Source organism: Scyliorhinus torazame, chromosome 3 (genome assembly GCF_047496885.1).
Source record: "Scyliorhinus torazame isolate Kashiwa2021f chromosome 3, sScyTor2.1, whole genome shotgun sequence".
NCBI classification, from domain to species: domain Eukaryota; kingdom Metazoa; phylum Chordata; class Chondrichthyes; order Carcharhiniformes; family Scyliorhinidae; genus Scyliorhinus; species Scyliorhinus torazame.
Window position 1 is genome coordinate 264,964,286 of NC_092709.1, and position 21,278 is coordinate 264,985,563.

The window sequence follows — 21,278 nt, forward strand, 5'->3', positions numbered from 1 at the left end:
CAGCCTCTCCTTATAATTCAAATCGTCAAGTCCCGATAGCATCCTAATAAATCTTTTCTGCACTCTTTCGAGTTTAATAATATACTTTCTATAATAGGGTGACCAGAACTGTACACAGTATTTCAAGTGTGGCCTTACTAATGTCTTGTACAACTTCAACAAGACATCCCAACTCCCGTATTCAATGTTCTGACCAATGAAACCAAGCATGCCGAATGCCTTCTTCACCACCCTGTCCACCTGAGACTCCATTTTCAAGGAGCTATGAACTTGTACTCTTAGATCTCATTGTTCTGTAACTCTCCCCAACTCCCGACCATTAACTGAGTAGATCCTGACCCTATTAGATCTACCAAAATGCATCACCTCACGTTTATCTAAATTAAACTCCATCAGCCATTCATCGGCCCACTGGCCTAATTGATCAAGATCCCGTTGCAATCCTAAATTTCCTGGAGATGGTGAGTCATGTAGAAGTTTAATTCCATGGGTACCAGTAACTAGCACCCTCCCAATTTGTGGTTACCCTTAGTGACCCAATATAAAATTAGTGTTCCGCTCCTCAATCCTTGAACAACACAACTCAGTATGATAAGTATCTGCAGCATCCCACTTTCCAATACTGAAAAGTGAACCCTCGGAAGGCGACGGGCCCAGACGGCATCCCTGGTCGTGCACTCAGAGCCTGCGCGGACCAGCTGGCAAAGGTATTCACGGACTTCTTTAACCTGTCCCTACTCCACTCCGAGGTCCCCACCTGCTTCAAGAAGACCACCATCATACCGGTACCAAAGAAGAACCAGGCAACGTGCCTCAATGACTACCGGCCAGTGGCCCTGACTTCAGTCGTAATGAAGTGCTTCAAGAGGTTGATCATGAAGCGTATCACCCCCATAATCCCAGAACTCCTTGATCCACTGCAATTCGCATACTGCTGGAACCGATCCACATCAGACACCATTTCCCTGGCCCTACACTCATCCCTGGAGCATCTCGAAACCAAGGACTCCTACATTAGACTCCTATTTATTGACTACAGCTCTGCCTTCAACACCATTATCCCAGCCAAGCTCATATCAAAGCTCCAAAACCTAGGACTTGGCTCCCCACTCTGCAACTGGATCCTCGATTTTCTGACCAACAGACCACAATCAGTAAGAACACAAGAACATAAGCACTAGGAACAGGAGTAGGCCATCTGGCCCCTCGAGCCTGCTCCGCCATTTAATGAGATCATGGCTGATCTTTGTGGACTCAGCTCCACTCTCCGGCCCTTTCACCATATCCCCGAATCCCTTTATTCTTTAGAAAGACATCGATCTTTTTCTTAAAAACGTTTAAAGAAGGAGCCTCAACTGCTTCACTGGGCAAGGAATTCCAGAGATTCACAACCCTTTGGGTGAAGAAGCTCCTCCTACACTCCGTCCTAAATCTACCTCCCCTTATTTTGAGGGTATGCCCCCTAGTTCTGCTTTCCCCGACCAGGGGAAACAACCTGCCCGCATCTATCCTATCTATTCCCTTCATAATTTTATATGTCTCAATAAGATCCCCCCGCATCCTTCTAACTCAAATGAGTACAGTCCCAGTCTACTCAACCTCTCGTCATAATCTAATCCCCTCAACTCTGGGATCAACCTAGTGAATCTCCTCTGCACTTCCTCCAGTGCCAATATGTCCTTTCTCAGGTAAGGAGACCAAAACTGAACACAATACTCCAGATGCGGCCTCACCAACACCCTATACAATTGCAGCATAACCTCACAAGTCTTGAACTCCATCCCTCTAGCAATGAAAGACAAAACTCGATTAGCCTTCTTAATCACCTGTTGCACCTGCACACCAACTTTTTGCGACTCGTGCACCAGCACACCCAGGTCCCTCTGCACAGCAGCATGTTTTAACATCTTACCGTTTAAATAATAATCCATTCTGCTGTTATTCCTCCCAAAATGGATAGCCTCACACTTGGCAACATTGAATTCCATCTGCCAGACCCTAGCCCATTCACCTAACCTATCCAAATCCTTCTGCAGACTTCCGGTATCTTCTGCCCTTTTTGCTTTACCGCTCATCTTAGTGTCATCTGCAAACTTTGACACATTGCACTTGGTTCCCAACTCCAAATCATCTATGTAAATTGTGAACAACTGCGGGCCCAACACTGATCCTTGAGGGACCCCACTAGTTACAGGTTGCCAACCAGAGAAACACCCATTTATCCCCACTCTCTGCTTTCTGTTAGTTAACCAATCCTCTACCCATGCTCCCACTTTACCCTCAATGCCATGCATCTTTAGTTTATGCAGCAACCTTTTGTGTGGCACCTTGTCAAAAGCTTTCTGGAAATCCAGATATACCACATCCATTGGCTCCCCGTTATCTACTGCACTGGTAACGTCCTCAAAAAATTCTACCAAATTAGTCAGACACGACCTACCCTTTGTGAACCCATGCTGCGTCTGCCCAATGGGACAATTTCCCTCCAGGTGCCCCGCTATTTCCTCCTTAATGATAGATTCCAGCATTTTCCCTACAACCGAAGTTAAGCCTACCAGCCTATAATTACCCGCTTTCTGCCGACCTCCGTTTTTAAACAGTGGTGTCACGTTTGCTACTTTCCAACTCTCTGGGACCACCCCAGAGTCTAGTGAATTTTGATAAATTATCACTGGTGCGTTTACAATTTCCCTCGCCATCTCTCTTAATGAACAACAACACCTCCTCCACAATAGTCCTCAACACCGGTGCCCCGCAAGGCTGCATACTTAGCCACCTACTCTACTCCCTGTACACACACGACTGCGTGGCAAAACTTGGTTCCAACTCCATCTACAAGTTTGCTGACGATACGACCATAGTGGGCCGGATCTCGAATAACGATGAGTCCGAATACAGGAGGGAGATAGAGAAACTAGTGGAGTGGTGTAGCGACAACAATCTCTCCCTCAATGCCAGCAAAACTAAAGAGCTGGTAATTGACTTCAGGAAGCAAAGTACTGTACACACCCCTGTCAGCATCAACGGGGCTGAGGTGGAGATGGTTAGCAGTTTCAAATTCCTAGGGGTGCACATCTCCAAAAATCTGTCCTGGTCCACCCATGTCGATGCTACCACCAAGAAAGCACAACAGCGCCTATACTTCCTCAGGAAACTAAGGAAATTCGGCATGTCCACATTGACTCTTACCAACTTTTACAGATGCACCATAGAAAGCATCCTATCGGGCTGCATCACAGCCTGGTATGGCAACTGCTCGGCCCAGGACCGCAAGAAACTTCAGAGAGTCGTGAACACCGCCCAGTCCATCACACAAACCTGCCTCCCATCCACTGACTCCATCTACACCTCCCGCTGCCTGGGGAAAGCGGGCAGTATAATCAAAGATCCCTCCCACCCGGCTTACTCACTCTTCCAACTTCTTCCATCGGGCAGGAGATACAGAAGTCTGAGAACATAGAACATAGAACAATACAGCGCAGTACAGGCCCTTCGGCCCACGATGTTGCACCGAAACAAAAGCCATCTAACCTACACTATGCCATTATCATCCATATGTTTATCCAATAAACTTTTAAATGCCCTCAATGTTGGCGAGTTCACTACTGTAGCAGGTAGGGCATTCCACGGCCTCACTACTCTTTGCGTAAAGAACCTACCTCTGACCTCTGTCCTATATCTATTACCCCTCAGTTTAAAGTTATGTCCCCTCGTGCCAGCCATATCCATCCGCGGGAGAAGGCTCTCACTGTCCACCCTATCCAACCCCCTGATCATTTTGTATGCCTCTATTAAGTCTCCTCTGAACCTTCTTCTCTCCAACGAAAACAACCTCAAGTCCGTCAGCCTTTCCTCATAAGATTTTCCCTCCATACCAGGCAACATCCTGGTAAATCTCCTCTGCACCCGCTCCAAAGCCTCCACGTCCTTCCTATAATGCGGTGACCAGAACTGTACGCAATACTCCAAATGCGGCCGGACCAGAGTTCTGTACAGCTGCACCATGACCTCCCGACTCCGGAACTCAATCCCTCTACCAATAAAGGCCAACACTCCATAGGCCTTCTTCACAACCCTATCAACCTGGGTGGCAACTTTCAGGGATCTATGTACATGGACACCTAGATCCCTCTGCTCATCCACACTTTCAAGAACTTTACCATTAGCCAAATATTCCGCATTCCTGTTATTCCTTCCAAAGTGAATCACCTCACACTTCTCTACATTAAACTCCATTTGCCACCTCTCAGCCCAGCTCTGCAGCTTATCTATATCCCTCTGTAACCTGCTACATCCTTCCACACTATCGACAACACCACCGACTTTAGTATCGTCTGCAAATTTACTCACCCACCCTTCTGCGCCTTCCTCTAGGTCATTGATAAAAATGACAAACAGCAACGGCCCCAGAACAGATCCTTGTGGTACTCCACTTGTGACTGTACTCCATTCTGAACATTTCCCATCAACCACCACCCTCTGTCTTCTTTCAGCTAGCCAATTTCTGATCCACATCTCTAAATCACCCTCAATCCCCAGCCTCCGTATTTTTTGCAATAGCCTACCGTGGGGAACCTTATCAAACGCTTTGCTGAAATCCATATACACCACATCAACTGCTCTACCCTCGTCTACCTGTTCAGTCACCTTCTCAAAGAACTCAATAAGGTTTGTGAGGCATGACCTACCCTTCACAAAGCCATGCTGACTATCCCTGATCATATTATTCCTATCTAGATGATTATAAATCTTGTCCCTTATAATCCCCTCCAAGACTTTACCCACTACAGACGTGAGGCTCACCGGTCTATAGTTGCCGGGGTTGTCTCTGCTCCCCTTTTTGAACAAAGGGACCACATTTGCTGTCCTCCAGTCCTCTGGCACTATTCCTGTAGCCAATGATGACATAAAAATCAAAGCCAAAGGTCCAGCAATCTCTTCCCTGGCCTCCCATAGAATCCTAGGATAAATCCCATCAGGTCCCGGGGACTTATCTATTTTCAGCCTGTCCGGAATTGCCAACACCTCTTCCCTACGTACCTCAATGCCATCTATTCTATTAGCCTGGGGCTCAGCATTCTCCTCCACAACATTATCTTTTTCCTGAGTGAACACTGACGAAAAATATTCATTTAGTATCTCGCCTATCTCTTCAGACTCCACACACAGTTTCCCATCCCTGTCCTTGACTGGTCCTACTCTTTCCCTAGTCATTCGCTTATTCCTGACATACCTATAGAAAGCTTTTGGGTTTTCCTTGATCCTTCCTGCCAAATACTTCTCATGTCCCCTCCTTGCTCGTCTTAGCTCTCTCTTTAGATCCTTCCTCGCTACCTTGTAACTATCCATCGCCCCAACCAAAACTTCACACTTCATCTTCACATAGGCCTTCTTCTTCCTCTTAACAAGAGATTCCACTTCCTTGGTAAGCCACGGTTCCCTCGCTCGACGCCTTCCTCCCTGTCTGACCGGCACATACTTATCAAGAACACGCAGTAGCTGATCCTTGAACAAGCCCCACTTATCCAGTGTGCCCAACACTTGCAGCCTACTTCTCCACCTTATCCCCCCCAAGTCACGTCTAATGGCATCATAATTGCCCTTCCCCCAGCTATAACTCTTGCCCTGCGGTGTATACTTATCCCTTTCCATCATTAACGTAAACGTCACCGAATTGTGGTCACTGTCCCCAAAGTGCTCTCCTACCTCCAAATCCAACACCTGGCCTGGTTCATTACCCAAAACCAAATCCAATGTGGCCTCGCCTCTTGTTGGCCTGTCAACATATTGTTTCAGGAAACCCTCCTGCACACACTGTACAAAAAACGACCCATCTATTGTACTCGAACTATATCTTTTCCAGTCAATATTTGGAAAGTTAAAGTCTCCCATAATAACTACCCTGTTACTTTCGCTCATATCCAGAATCATCTTCGCCATCCTTTCCTCTACATCCCTAGAACTATTAGGAGGCCTATAAAAAACTCCCAACAGGGTGACCTCTCCTTTCCTGTTTCTAACTTCAGCCAATACTACCTCGGAAGAAGAGTCCCCATCTAGCATCCTCTCCGCCACCGTAATACTGCTCTTGACTAGCAGCGCCACACCTCCCCCTCTTTTGCCTCCTTCTCTGAGCTTACTAAAACACCTAAACCCCGGAACCTGCAACATCCATTCCTGTCCCTGCTCTATCCATGTCTCCGAAATGGCCACAACATCGAAGTCCCAGGTACCAACCCACGCTGCCAGTTCCCCTACCTTGTTTCGTATACTCCTGGCATTGAAGTAGACACACTTCAAACCACCTACCTGAACGCTGGCGCCCTCCTGCGACGTCAAATCTGTGCTCCTGACCTCTATACTCTCATTCCCCCTTACCCTAAAACTACAATCCAGGTTCCCATGCCCCTGCTGCATTAGTTTAAACCCCCCCAAAGAGCACTAACAAATCTCCCCCCCAGGATATTTGTGCCCCTCAGGTTCAGATGTAGACCATCCTGTCTGTAGAGGTCCCACCTTCCCCAGAAAGAGCCCCAGTTATCCAAAAATCTGAAACCCTCCCACCTGCACCATCCCTGTAGCCACGTGTTTAAATGCTCTCTCTCCCTATTCCTCATCTCACTATCACGTGGCACGGGCAACAACCCAGAGATAACAACTCTGTTTGTTCTAGTTCTGAGCTTCCATCCTAGCTCCCTGAAAGCCTGCCTGACATCCTTGTCCCCTTTCCTACCTATGTCGTTGGTGCCAATGTGGACCACGACTTGGGGCTGCTCCCCCTCCCCCTAAGGACCCGGAAAACACGATCCGAGACATCACGTACCCTTGCACCTGGGAGGCAACATACCAAACGTGAGTCTCTCACGCTCCCACAAAATCTCCTATCTGTGCCCCTGACTATAGAGTCCCCAATTACTAATGCTCTGCTCCTCTCCCCCCTTCCCTTCTGAGCAACAGGGACAGACTCCGTGCCAGAGGCCCGTACCCCATGGCTTACCCCTGGTAAGTCGTCCCCCCCACAAGTATCCAAAGCGGTATACTTGTTTCTCAGGGGAACGACCGCAGGGGATCCCTGCACTGACTGTTTTTTCCCAGTCCCTCTTACAGTTACCCATCTATCTCCAATCTTTGGTGTAACTAATTCCCTGAAGCTGCTATCTATGACCCCTTCTGCCTCCCGAATGATCCGAAGTTCTTCCAACTCCAGCTCCAGTTCCCTAACTCGGTCTTGGAGGAGCTGGAGATGGCAACACTTCCTGCAGGTAAAATCAGCAGGGACACTAACTGCATCCCTCACCTCAAACATCCTGCAGGAGGAACATTGCACTCCCTTCCCTGCCATTCCTCTAACTTTCTACCAAGATCTGGCTAACAACTAAATTAAATTTTTATAAAAAATAATAATAATATAATAAAAAATATGGTACTTACCTCAGACCAATGGGTTTTATTATTAGGTTAGAGGAGGGGGGCGGGTGGGAGACACTACACGTGTAGTGTCTCGGGTTTCCTCTCCACCAGAATTTATTGGGAGGGTCTTCCCAGAGGTCCGCGGGTCGACTTCCTGATCCCGCCTAAAAAACTAATTTAAAAAAAAAGAAAAATTCTCAGCTCCTGCTGAAATTGACCAACCAGCCAGCTCCACTCCCGCCGAAATCGACTGGCCTGCCCCTGCAAAGAGAAGTGCTTTTAAAGGTTGACTTACCTCCCAGCAACCTCCTTCCGCAATGCTCCCGCTGAAACTGACTAATCAGCTGCTCTCTCGCTGCCGAAATCGACTGGCCTGCCCCTGCAAAGAGAAGTGCTTTTAAAGGTTGACTTACCTCCCAGCAACCTCCTTCCGCAATGCTCCCGCTGAAACTGACTAACCAGCTGCTCTCTCGCCGCCGAAATCGACTGGCCTGCCCCTACAAAGAGAAGTGCTTTTAAAGGTTGACTTACCTCCCAGCAACCTCCTTCCGCAATGCTCCCGCTGAAACTGACTAACCAGCTGCTCTCTCGCCGCCGAAATCGACTGGCCTGCCCCTGCAAAGAGAAGTGCTTTTAAAGGTTGACTTACCTCCCAGCAACCTCCTTCCGCAATGCTCCCGCTGAAACTGACTAACCAGCTGCTCTCTCGCCGCCGAAATCGACTGGCCTGCCCCTGCAAAGAGAAGTGCTTTTAAAGGTTGACTTACTTCCCAGCAACCTCCTTCCGCAATGCTCCCGCTGAAACTGACTAACCAGCTGCTCTCTCGCCGCCAAAATCGACTGGCCTGCCCCTGCAAAGAGAAGTGCTTTTAAAGGTTGACTTACCTCCCAGCAACCTCCTTCCACAATGCTCCCGCTGAAACTGACTAACCAGCTGCTCTCTCGCCACCGAAATCGACTCAACACGCACGAACAGACTCAAAAACAGCTTCTTCCACTGTTACCAGACTCCTAAATGACCCTCTTATGGACTGACCTCATTAACACTATACCCTGTATGCTTCATCCGATGCCAGTGCTTATGTAGTTACATTGTATACCTTGTGTTGCCCTATTATGTATTTTCTTTTATTCCCTTTTCTTCTCATGTACTCAATGATCTGTTGAGCTGCTCGCAGAAAAATACTTTTCACTGTACCTCGATACACGTGACAATAAACAAATCCAATCCAATCCAATAGCAGCCACTGAGAACCAGTAACCTGGGTAGCTGGCTGATTTCCCTCACTCTCTATCCTTCCTTAACCCAAGAGTATTATATAAAGCTCTGTAAATCAGATAGAGACACTTAAAGGAATTGTAAAGTGAAACATTCCAGTGACTTGGTGCCAAGAAAAATAACGAATGATTTAAACTGTGATATTCTTGTCTTTTTGCTCCAAAGTACAGTAGAACAGAATCATCATAAGAAATCAACACTTCACAAATGTAGAAACCCTGGGCGGGATTCTCTCAGCCCACACCGGGTCGGAGAATCACCGGGCGCGATTCGCTCGACACCGGTCTGACAATTCTCTGGTCACCGGAGAATTGGCGCTATTGGCGCCGGTGCGGTCGGCGTGGCGCCAGTCGGGGGCCACTCTACGCGCCCCCCCCCCCCACACACTTTTCTGCGCCCGGGATGGGCTGAGTGGCTGCCCAAAAAAGCCCGAGTCCCAACAGCGCCGTTCACATCTGGTCTTACCCAGTGGAACCTCAGCATCCATCCTGTCTGGGGCGGCCTGGTGGGGGCGGGGGGGGGGGGGGGGGGGGGGGGGGGGGTGCACCACTGTGGCCTGGCCCGAGATCGGGGCCTACCGGTCGGTGGGCCGGCCTCTCATGGTGATGTCTCTTTTGCTTCGGCAGCTGGAGCCGGCAGTGGGTCGCTCCAGTGCCGTGCTGGCCTCCTGTACCCATGATGTGGAGATGCCGGCGTTGGACTGGGGTGAGCACAGTACGAAGTCTTACAACACCAGGTTAAAGTCCAACAGGTTTGTTTCGATGTCACTAGCTTTCGGAGCGCTGCTCCTTCCTCAGGTGAATGAAGAGGTCTGTTCCAGAAACACATATATAGACAAATTCAAAGATGCCAAACAATGCTAGGAATGCGAGCATTAGCAGGTGATTAAATCTTTACAGATCCAGAGATGGGGTAACCCCAGGTTAAAGAGGTGTGAATTGTATCAAGCCAGGACAGTTGGTAGGATTTCGCAGGCCAGATGGTGGGGGATGAATGTAATGCGACATGAATCCCAGGTCCCGGTTGAGGCCGCACTCATGTGTGCGGAACTTGGCTATAAGTTTCTGCTTGGCGATTCTGCGTTGTCGCGCATCCTGAAGGCCGTCTTGGAGAACGCTTACCCGGAGATCAGAGGCTGAATGCCCTTGACTGCTGAAGTGTTCCCCGACTGGAAGGGAACATTCCTGCCTGGTGATTGTTGCGCGATGTCCGTTCATTCGTTGTCGCAGCGTCTGCATGGTCTCGCCAATGTACCATGCTTCGGGACATCCTTTCCTGCAGCGTATGAGGTAGACAACGTTGGCCGAGTCGCACGAGTATGTACCGCGTACCTGGTGTTCCCTTCCAGTCGGGGAACACTTCAGCAGTCAAGGGCATTCAGCCTCTGATCTCCGGGTAAGCGTTCTCCAAGGCGGCCTTCAGGACCCCCGACAACGCAGAATCGCCGAGCAGAAACTTATAGCCAAGTTCCGCACACATGAGTGCGGCCTCAACCGGGACCTGGGATTCATGTCGCATTACATTCATCCCCCACCATCTGGCCTGCGAAATCCTACCAACTGTCCTGGCTTGATACAATTCACACCTCTTTAACCTGGGGTTACCCCATCTCTGGATCTGTAAAGATTTAATCACCTGCTAATGCTCGCATTCCTAGCATTGTTTGGCATCTTTGAATTTGTCTATATATGTGTTTCTGGAACAGACCTCTTCATTCACCTGAGGAAGGAGCAGCGCTCCGAAAGCTAGTGACATCGAAACAAACCTGTTGGACTTTAACCTGGTGTTGTAAGACTTCGTACTGTGCTCACCCCAGTCCAACGCCGGCATCTCCACATCATGGCTACCATCGACACCGCAAACTGCCGGCTTAAAGTGGAGAGGATCTCCAGGAAGGTCGCGCATATAGACACTGACATTAAGTTTCTACAAAGATGCAAGAAAGCAGATAAGATCCCGAAAGGGCTACAGATCACAAACCCACTCAAGTCACCTACAACACAGACTTCGCTGAGAGACTCTGCCGTCGCACCTCTCTCACACTCCTCAACCACCTCGTCCGCCAGCTCTACAGCAGACGACGCAACCTGGAAACCAAGATAGAGGCCATATTCTCAACTTGCGCTCAGGACGCAGCAGACCAGCTGCGGAACACCGCCAAACAGATGAGACAACAATACTATGCCACCTATATGCAGACCAAGAACAGAAAGCTTGAGAAACTTGGCATCACCACCGGCAGCAACCAAGCCACCCCCGGTGTCACAGTAGAAAACAATGCAGGGAAATCTATTGTCAACTTGTCAGACTACACCCTTCAACCAGATGAAATCGAAGTCCTCAGCAGAGGGCTTAATTTCTGCACCACCACCAAAATGGACCCCATCAGTCTCGCGGCAGACACGGAGGAATTCATCAGGCGAATGAGGCTCCGGGAATTCTTCCACAGACCCCAAGAGGCCAACAGCGAACCCAAGCAGACTACCAATGAACCGGAACAGCAGACCGAGAGATCTGCGGTGCGGCAACCGAAGAGGAAAGAGTCGAATTGGACCCCTCCGGAAGGCCGCTGCCTTAGACTCGACATGTATGCTCAAGCCGCCAGGAGTCGCGTCAATGCCAGATTCATCAGTCGCATTCACAAGACAACCCCGAACGTCACCCAAGCACAACGCAATGCCATCCGCGCTCTCAAGACCAACCGCAGCATCGTCATCAAACCAGCAGACAAAGGGGGGGCCACTGTCGTACTGAACAGAACGGACTACTGCAAAGAAGTATACCGACAACTGAATAACCAAGAACACTACAGACAGTTACCCGCAGATCCGACCAAGGAACACATTCGCCAACTTAACAGACTGATCAAGACCTTGGATCCAGATCTTCAGAGCACCCTATGTGCTCTCATCCCACGTACTCCCCGCATTGGAGATCTCTACTGCCTCCCGAAAATACATAAGGCCAACACACCAGGCCGCCCTATCGTTTCAGGCAATGGGACCCTGTGTGAGAACCTCTCTGGCTACATCGAGGGCATCTTGAAACCCATCGTACAAGGTACACCCAGCTTCTGTCGCGACACGACGGACTTCCTACAGAAACTCAGCACCCATGGACCAGTTGAACCAGGTACATTCCTCGTCACAATGGACGTCTCGGCACTCTACACCAGCATCCCCCATGACGACGGCATTGCTGCAACAGCCTCAGTACTCAACACCGACAACTGCCAATCTCCAGACGCAATTCTGCAACTCATCCGCTTCATTCTGGATCACAACGTCTTCACCTTCGACAACAAGTTCTTCATCCAGACGCACGGAACAGCCATGGGGACCAAATTCGCACCCCAATACGCCAACATCTTCATGCACAAGTTTGAACAGGACCTACTCACCGCACAGGACCTTCAACCGATGTTATACACCAGATACATCGATGACATTTTTTTCCTTTGGACCCACGGCGAAGAATCACTGAAACGACTACACGATGACATTAATAAGTTCCATCCAACCATCAGACTCACCATAGACTACTCTCCAAAATCAGTTGCATTCTTGGACACACTCGTCTCCATCAAGGACGGTCACCTCAGCACTTCGCTTTACCGCAAACCCACGGATAACCTCATGATGCTCCACTTCTCCAGCTTCCACCCTAAACACATTTAAAAAGCCATCCCCTATGGACAAGCGCTCCGTATACACAGGATCTGCTCAGACGAGGAGGAGCGTAACAGACATCTACAGACGTTGAAAGATGCCCTCGTACGAACGGGATATGGCACTCGACTCATCGATCGACAGTTCCAACGCGCCACAGCGAAAAACCGGACCGACCTCCTCAGAAGACAAACATGGGACACATACGACAGAATACCCTTCGTCGTCCAGTACTTCCCCGGAGCGGAGAAACTATGTCATCTTCTTCACAGCCTTCAACACGTCATTGATGACGATGAACATCTTGCCAAGGTCATCCCCACACCCCCACTACTTGCCTTCAAACAACCGCGCAAACTCAAACGAACCATTGTTTGCAGCAAACTACCCAGTCTTCAGAACAGTGACCTCGACACCACACAACCCTGTCATGGCAATCTCTGCAAGACGTGCCAGATCATCGACATGGATACCACTATTACACGTGAGAACACCACCCACCAGGTACGCGGTACATACTCGTTCGACTCGGCCAACGTTGTCTACCTCATATGCTGCAGGAAAGGATGCCCCGAAGCGTGGTACATTGGCGAGACCATGCAGACGCTGCGACAACGAATGAACGGACATCGCGCAACAATCACCAGGCAGGAATGTTCCCTTCCAGTCGGGGAACACTTCAGCAGTCAAGGGCATTCAGCCTCTGATCTCCGGGTAAGCGTTCTCCAAGGCGGCCTTCAGGACCCCCGACAACGCAGAATCGCCGAGCAGAAACTTATAGCCAAGTTCCGCACACGAGTGCGGCCTCAACCGGGACCTGGGATTCATGTCGCATTACATTCATCCCCCACCATCTGGCCTGCGAAATCCCACCAACTGTCCTGGCTTGGTACAATTCACACCTCTTTAACCTGGGGTTACCCCATCTCTGGATCTGTAAAGATTTAATCACCTGCTAATGCTCGCATTCCAAGCATTGTTTGGCATCTTTGAATTTGTCTATATATGTGTTTCTGGAACAGACCTCTTCATTCACCTGAGGAAGGAGCAGCGCTCCGAAAGCTAGTGACATCGAAACAAACCTGTTGCACTTTAACCTGGTGTTGTAAGACTTCGTACTGGCCTCCTGTAGGGCAGAGGATCGCTACACATAGCGGTCCGATGGTAGCGGACTACCACTGTTCCCCAATCAGCACTTTAAAAGCTTTCTTTTTGCTGGAGTGTTCAGCATGAGTTTCTCCTTTTCGAATTGTTTGTGATCGGTGCCCTTACCAGTCAGCTAGCCCGACATATCTGAAACCAAGGTGGGCGGGGCCTCCTCCTCAGCTCTCTTCCACACCTTGGTATCTGGCGGTTAGGAATCAGCACGGACGGCTGAGGTTTGATTTCTCTGATTTTTGTCTTCCCCAATGGGAATTTCCACAGCCTTTGTTGGGAATCTCCCTGCTCAGGATAACTAGGGTAGAAAGTGAGTGGAATGGTGCTAAATAAAGTCTGTATCTTGCTTGTCACAACTTTGAATACTTGAAAATGGTGCAGGTAAATGAGAATAGACTCTGTAAAATGACTACAGCTTTCATAGTTATGACAGCACCAAACAACTATGCAGAACTACAGCACTTAAGAATGTTCCAGCTGGATCTTAAATCAGACTAAAGTATAATATAAATTAAAATGTTCAATACCAGAATGTGAAAAATCCACGGTAATAGTTTATCCAGGCTGAAAAGTCTTAATTTTGAAGCAGTGGGTGGAAAAATAGTTCATCAATGCTTCATAAAGTTGAGGTCATGGTTGCACATGGAGTTTATGCCGTGATGAATTTTAAATACATCTTCAGAAAACATTGATAGTTTAAATCATTTGTTATATTTTGTGGCGCTGAGGCACTGGAACGTTTCTTTTTACAATTCCCCCGAGTGTCTCCACCTGATTTATGGAGCGTTTACTTCATGTGGAATGGACAAGGAGTCACTCAATAAGTAAGTTGGAAATGAATAATGGCTATGAACAGTCCAAGCAAGACATGTGCTCCAGCACTGATTTTGTGGGGCACCGTGGTCCCTGCCAGTCCCGGCTAAAATGTTGTTGGAGAGCCTGCCCACAGGGAGAATGGTTGCCCAACTGTCATTTGGCTGGTAATAGGCTGAGGATTTCCACCCCATCGGGACAGAAAGACCTGCCTCAGACAGCCGCCGGTAAACCAGATGGCCAGCAGCTCTGTAGTCCAGGTAGTGCCAGGCGGGAGTGGTGGCCATTACCGAGACCACAGGCAGTCCCCAGTGTAGAGTCTCGCTGGACACCAAGCTCAGTTGGGGGGAGAATTCACTGGGGTCAGGCAGGCAGGCCCTGGGAAGGGAGTTAAGGTCTGATGTCATCAACTGGACACTGATGTAATTTTAAATTTTGGCTTGTTCAGGGAAATCACTGTGGCTTTTCAACAGGCTGAAGCAAGTCCAAGGGGGATTGGGATAAGAAGAAGCTCAGAAAGATAAGTATTTTCTTAACTTCCCTCCAGCAGATGAATAGAAGCAGTGCTGCTCCTCCAGGCCCCACTCCATTACTTCCTGCAAGTCACTATAGAAACCCTCTTTGTCACATCTATGTCGTGGGAATCTACAGGTCAGTTCATTATTCACTAGGCAGGCAGCCACTCCCCACACCAGTTCCATCAGCACAATAAGAAGGCCTGTGAGTTGAAATTGGGCTGCTGGGCAGGTCATAAACTATCTGCTTCCTGTATTTTCTCAGCAGAGACATGTTAGGTGTTAAAACTGACCATGAAATTCCCTCCAGTTCAATCATGTTGGAGGAAAAACAAGCCCGAATGAAAGCTTCTTGCAGCCATCGGCCATTGGTCGAAATTTTGTTGAGAGTGATGGACCCTGTTAAATTCATACACACTTAGGTTTGAAAATGTTTTGAAAATCTACTGGCGGTGCGAGCTGATTGATAACAGTGTGAGACTGAAACATATAGCGGGCGATTTTCAGTCCCCATTTGCCATCAGAGAGAACGCGACGTGGGCAGAAAATCTGGAGAGAATCGGGAAACGTGATCCTCTGAGATTGTGTTTTCTGATTTTCCTTGCCGGTGACGTCTTGGGGTTTATGCCCACAAAGGGCAAGAACCTCATTTTAATGCATTTGAATAAATTTCAATATGATTACCCAGCCCCCAACCCTCCCCCACCGCCCCGCCGCCACATGATCCCCCCCCCCCTCACTGAATATTCACAGTTCACCAATATGACAGCTTTTTAAAAACAAGATTCAGTCGAAGGGATCCCTCCGGGGGTGCAACCGGGAGAGAGGAACGTGCCTGGCACAGGTTGACACTGTCAGGTTGGCACAGTGTCAACCTGGTAGTATTTACCTGTGCCAAGGGGCAGTGCAGGGACAATGCCAGGGGCAGGCCGTTGTGGGAGCTCCATGGGGTGGTGGGGGGAACTTGCGGACGCTGAGGGGGAGAGGACGCTGGTGATATTTCCACGGTGGTGAGGGGGGGGGGGCAGATCTTCCAATGATTGGCCGGGGGTGGGGGAAGGTGGCGGGACAGGAAAAATAAGGGGCGGGATTCTCCCCTATCCGGTAGGGCGAGGGGTCCCGGCGCCGAGGAGTGGTGTGAACTACCCCGGCGTCGGGCCGCCCCAAGGGTGCGGAATCCTCCGCACCTTCAGGGACTAGGCCGGACCCGGAGAGGTCTGCTCCGCGCCGGCCGGCGGAGAAGGGGCTTGGCGCCACGCCAACCAGCGGAGAAAGGATTCCGCCGGCCGGCACGAGTTGGCGCATGCGCAGGAGTACCAGCGTGTGCTGGCGTCATCCCAGCGCATGCGCAGGGGGAACTTCTCCGCATCAGCCATCGCGGAGGACCACAACGGCCGACGCGGAACAATAGAGTGCCCCCACGGCACAGGCCTACCCGTGGATCGTGGGCTCCGATCGCGAGCCAGGCCACAGTGGGGGCACCTCCTGAGGCCAGATCCCACCGCGCCCCCCCGAGGACCTTGGAGGCCGCCCACGCCGCCAGGTCCCGCCGGTAAGGACCTACTCTAATTTATGCCGGCGGGACTGGCAAAAAAACGGGTGGCCACTCTGCCCATCGCAGGCCCATCGCAGGCCGAAGAATCACTGGGGGGGGGGCCACTACCAGTGGCCGCCGACTGGCGCGCCGCGATTCCCGACCCTGCCAAATCCCTGGCGCCGGAGAATTCGGCAGCTGGCGGGGGCGGGATTCATGCCGCCCCCCGGCGATTCTCCGACCCTGGATTGAGAGGAATGTTGCATTAGAATAGCTGAATTCAATGTAAAATCAGGTACAGAAAGAGAAATAAAGAGAGGGGAAGGCAGATTTGATTAAGAGACACAACAGAAAAGAAAAATAAGAAAAGTTTAAAATTTAAAAATCTCCAACAATTTACAACTGGAAGGAATGAGACTTGTACATTTTATATTACATTTTTACATGACTTCTATTTCAGCATTTTATGCTTTTATTTTATTTCAGAATCCATTGATGGACTTTGTTATGTTTCTTACCTTTGGGTGTGGATGACGGCTAATAATAAGGCTGATAGGTCCTGGACCACACTCGCTTAGAATTGCATATGCTTCACTCAGAGCTGCATGTCGCAGGCTCACAGAGTCCACCTCCAAAATCTGATCACCTCGGCTGGAATGAAAAGGGAAATTAAATTACTTATTCTCGCTCAGTGTGTGAAACTAAATGAAGAGCTTATGGTACCTTGCTGCAATGTGTGCTGTTGTATCCATTTCTAAAGTGCAGGCCCTGGTGAAAGGTATGAGAGGTAGGTGGGGGTATCTTTCTGGTGGAGTTGCTGCCCTTGCTGTCCTCCTTCACTGGACGCAGGGGGCCTCAAATAGCAGCTTCCCACAGCTAGCAAGCAGACTGCCATGGCATAAAAGGCAGCCTGCCCACATGGTATGCAGCCCCCCCCCCCCCCCTCCCCCCCCACAGGTTACCAGTGGCAGCAGAATGAGGCCGGTAATTGTCCATTTAGGTTTAAACTTTTCTGCCCCCATCTTCCTCACCCTGAAATTAATTGAGGAGAGTCGGTAAGGTGACGGAGCCTCCACCTCGCACCTTCCTGCCCAATTAAACAGAAACCAACGCCTCGCAGCCCACTTCCAGTGGGGCATTAAATTTACTGCTCCCATTCACTCTTGAGTTTGCAGTGCAGCTTCGCACTATAATTGATACGCTCCATTCTGGTGCTCCATTTTAGTCTTTTATTGGTTCCATTTTGCACTTAATAGAAATTTTCTGGTTGAGGCACAATTTATTTTTGAATAAAGGAGAACTTTCTTTACCTTAATAAAGTTGGCACATGGTCACGAAAACTCTTTTATTGTTCTCAGTATCAACTTTCCTTCCACGTGGCAGAAAAACGCAATATTGGCTCAAATACTTTTGAAGCAACATGTTTCAGTTTATTGCTGCCATCTGCCCTCCTTTTATTCTGATCCCAAGTGAAGGTCTTTTGTGAAGTTTCCCTCCTCTGCTCTATGACCACAGGTGGATGGGGACTATTTAACTCCACTGATCTCTGCATAAGTTTACTTCATTGAAATGCAGTCTAGCTGGCAAATGGCCAACTTTGAAATCTATGCTAGGAACTTTAAGCTGTAACTCCACATGGATTGGAAGATTGTTTCAAGGTATACCATTCCAATTCAAGAAATCAAGGTATTGCTTATCTACTATTTAGCTGCCACTTATCACTCATCTAGTTTAAAATCCGGGCTGGAATTCTCCGGCCGTTGGGATTCTCTGTCGCCACCGGCAGCGCATCCCCGCCATTTCCTGGCAGTGTGGGGTGGCTTCAATGGAAAATCCCATTGACAAGCGGCAGAAGTAGATAATCTGGCCACCAGTGAACAGTGCGTCGCCGAGGAACATGGGAGACCGGAAAGTCCAGCCTCATCTTAACACACTGCATTTGACTATTGAAAATGTTTTCCACCCCGCCCCCATCCACTAACAAACCACAGTTGAACATTGCTTCAATACAGTTTTTTGATGTGGAGATTGAAACACTTCTGAACCTCAGACAGATTTGTCGTAAAATCTGCAATCTCGTGTCACAAGATTTGGTTGGGTTTGAAGTAATCGGCCATTACATCCTGTAATTCCAGAGGCCTTGATTATAGCAACACATTCCTGGAATGCAGAGGCAGAAAATGCAACTCCTATTATGCATTGCTCTCACTGAACATGCTGAACCACAAAACTACTGCCTTCTTTTAAAGCTGAGTGAGTACGACTGCGTCCTGTTGAGGGTCTTAGTGTGCATGCAACTCCTATCATTCCTCGAGAGTGGGGTTTTGTGTGGTGAGTAGCTGAATTTGGAGGCAACGGAGATTAAGAAACCAAGGTGGAGTAGTGGACCTGGTGGGCTGAAGGTGAAAATTGATATTTCACAGGGGAATAGTATTAACCTCCTGTAATAGTGTGAGGTATCACTGAGGAGACTTCTTATATAACGAGGTTTATTGGAGACACAATGAGGTTTAACTATATATAGCCACAGAGGTATATTATTTAGGTCTTTACCCCTTGAGTCCACTCAGCCAGGGTCCGGGGGTAGTACAGTACAGTCCTTAACATGGTCAGTCTATCAGGTGACTTCCTGGGTCTGGTGGAATGCCTCAGTTCCCTGACAGGTTCCTCCACCAGTGAGATAGTGTCTTTGTCAGCAGCAGGAGGTTGCCTTGAAATCTCAATAGGTGCGTTGGGAAGCCCCCTCTCCAGTTCCCTCAGTTATAGTAAGAAGGATCTCTACTGAACCTTCCGGTTTCCTTGCTTCTCCGCCGAAGGAACGTGAGTAATGCCTACTGGATCTGCCTGTTTAGTCGTTGGGGCTGCAGCCTCTACTTCTTACATTGTGCTTTTGCACGCATCTTCCTTGTAAATCCACCAGGCGTGAGACAGGACCAGATTTTGCCACAGTTTTCCCAGGTATCCACAATGGACCAGATACAAAGCTCCCACAAAAACTAGGTCACCGATCTGTTGCCTTTTGCCAAATCATGGTATTTCTTTTGCATAGCTTGACTCGATTCCATCCTCCTTGCCAAATTGAGGAACACCAGGTCAAACCAAGGACAAAGGCAATAACTCCCATTAACAATTCTGCTGGTTTAATCCCAGTAATAATGTGACATTATCAGAAACCAATATCTCTGGAAGGCCATGAATGGCGAAAATGTATCTCAGGGTTTCAAAGGTGGCCGTTGAAGTTGTCGTTCCCATTTCTTGGACGTCCAGCCACTTGGAATGGTTGTCCACCAGTGTCAAGAACATTCTTCCCAGGAAAAGATCAGTGTAATCAATGTGTAACTTATCCATGGATGGCCGGGATGCTCGGGATTGGCGATTGGGCGGAGAATGGCTTCCAATGCCGGAATCGGGGCAGGCCACCGGTTTGATGCTGGTTCACGGTGCTCTGCCCCCTCCAAATCGGCATCACGGGACGCGCGCCGCACGCAGTCGCAACGCCATTGATGTGTCATCAGCCGGCCCATCCACGACGCTCTGCCCCTGATGGTTCGAGTTCCATACGACACAGAACACATGTGGTCCCAGCGGTCGGGAACTTGGTGTGCTGGCTACGGCTAGTGTCCAGCGCCACCACACACGGCCAGGATCCGTCCCGTTGGCTAGAGGGCTTCTGCTAGAGCTGGGGGGAGTGGTGGGGAGTGGCCAGGGGATGGGTTGTGGGCTCGGGGTGGGCGGGTACACGGTCTAGCATGGCCGTGCCATGTTTTCCAGCGAGACCGGTGCAGCTGGTCAGCCCTGCGCATGCACAGTCTGGGAGCTGGCGATTCTCCGGTCTTTTTCCACATGATCCGCGGGGGGTTCACACGGCGCCGGTGCTAGCCCCTCACCGGTACCGGAATTGGTGAGGGGTTCCCGCTGATTTTCCCACCATGAAACACCCACGGATCGTCCATTGGTGCCGGCACTTAGCCTCAGGAACGGAGAATTCTGCCCTCCATCTTTGTCAATGCCCGGCCACCAAATGTAGCTCCTGCCCAATATTTTCATTTTGGTCAGGCCAGGGTGTGCATTGTGCAGTTCTTGCAGCAGTGGCTCTCTTGCTGGGGGAGGTACCACAACCTGGGAACTCCAAAGCAATAGAACAAAGAGCAAAGAAAAGTACAGCAGAGGAACAAGCCCTTCGACCCTCCAAGCCTGTGCCGATCATGATGCGCTAACTGAAAATAAACCTCATGCCGTTACTCGGTCTGTATCCCTCTATTTCCTCCCTATTCATGTACCCATCCAGATGCCTCTTAAATGTTGCTAATGTGCCTGTTTCCACCACATCGTCTGGCAGCGCGTTCCAGGCACCCACCACTCTCTGCATGAAAAGCTTACCCCGCACATCTCCCTTAAACTTTCCCTCTCCCCCCTTGAACCTGTGTCCCTTTGTAATTGACATTTCCACCCTTGGAAAGGGCCTCTGACTATCCACCCTGTCTATGCCTCTCAAATTTTGTAAACCTCTATCAAGTTTCCCCTCAGCCTCAGTCTTTCCAGTGAAAACAATCCTAGTTTATTCAACCTCTTCTCATAGCCAATGCCCATAAGACCAGGCAACATCCTGGTGAACCTTCTTTGCACTCTCTCCAAAGCTTCCACGTCTTTCTGATAATGTGGTGACCAGAACTGCATGCAAACTTCCGTATGTGGCCTAACCAAGGTTTTATACAGCTGCCACATGTTTTCCCAACTCCTGTACTCAATGCCCCAGATGATGAAGGCAGCACTTTGGTCACCTGTGCAGCCATTTTTAGGGAATTGTGGACCTGCATGCCCAGATCCCTCTATATGTTAATGTTCCTAAGGGTTCTGCCATTTACAATATAAATCATTTGATCCTCCAAAATGCATCACCT

At 49.4% G+C, this 21,278-nt stretch overlaps 1 protein-coding gene across 1 annotated transcript in view; it reads right to left on the reverse strand.

Moving 5' to 3' along the window:
• pdzd2 (PDZ domain containing 2) overlaps positions 1-21,278 on the reverse strand; it is an 809,599-nt gene that overhangs the window by 135,378 nt on the left and 652,943 nt on the right. Inside the window, 1 exon segment of the mRNA XM_072497206.1 lies at positions 16,896-17,028. Within this exon segment, the coding sequence (XP_072353307.1) occupies positions 16,896-17,028 (133 nt within the window).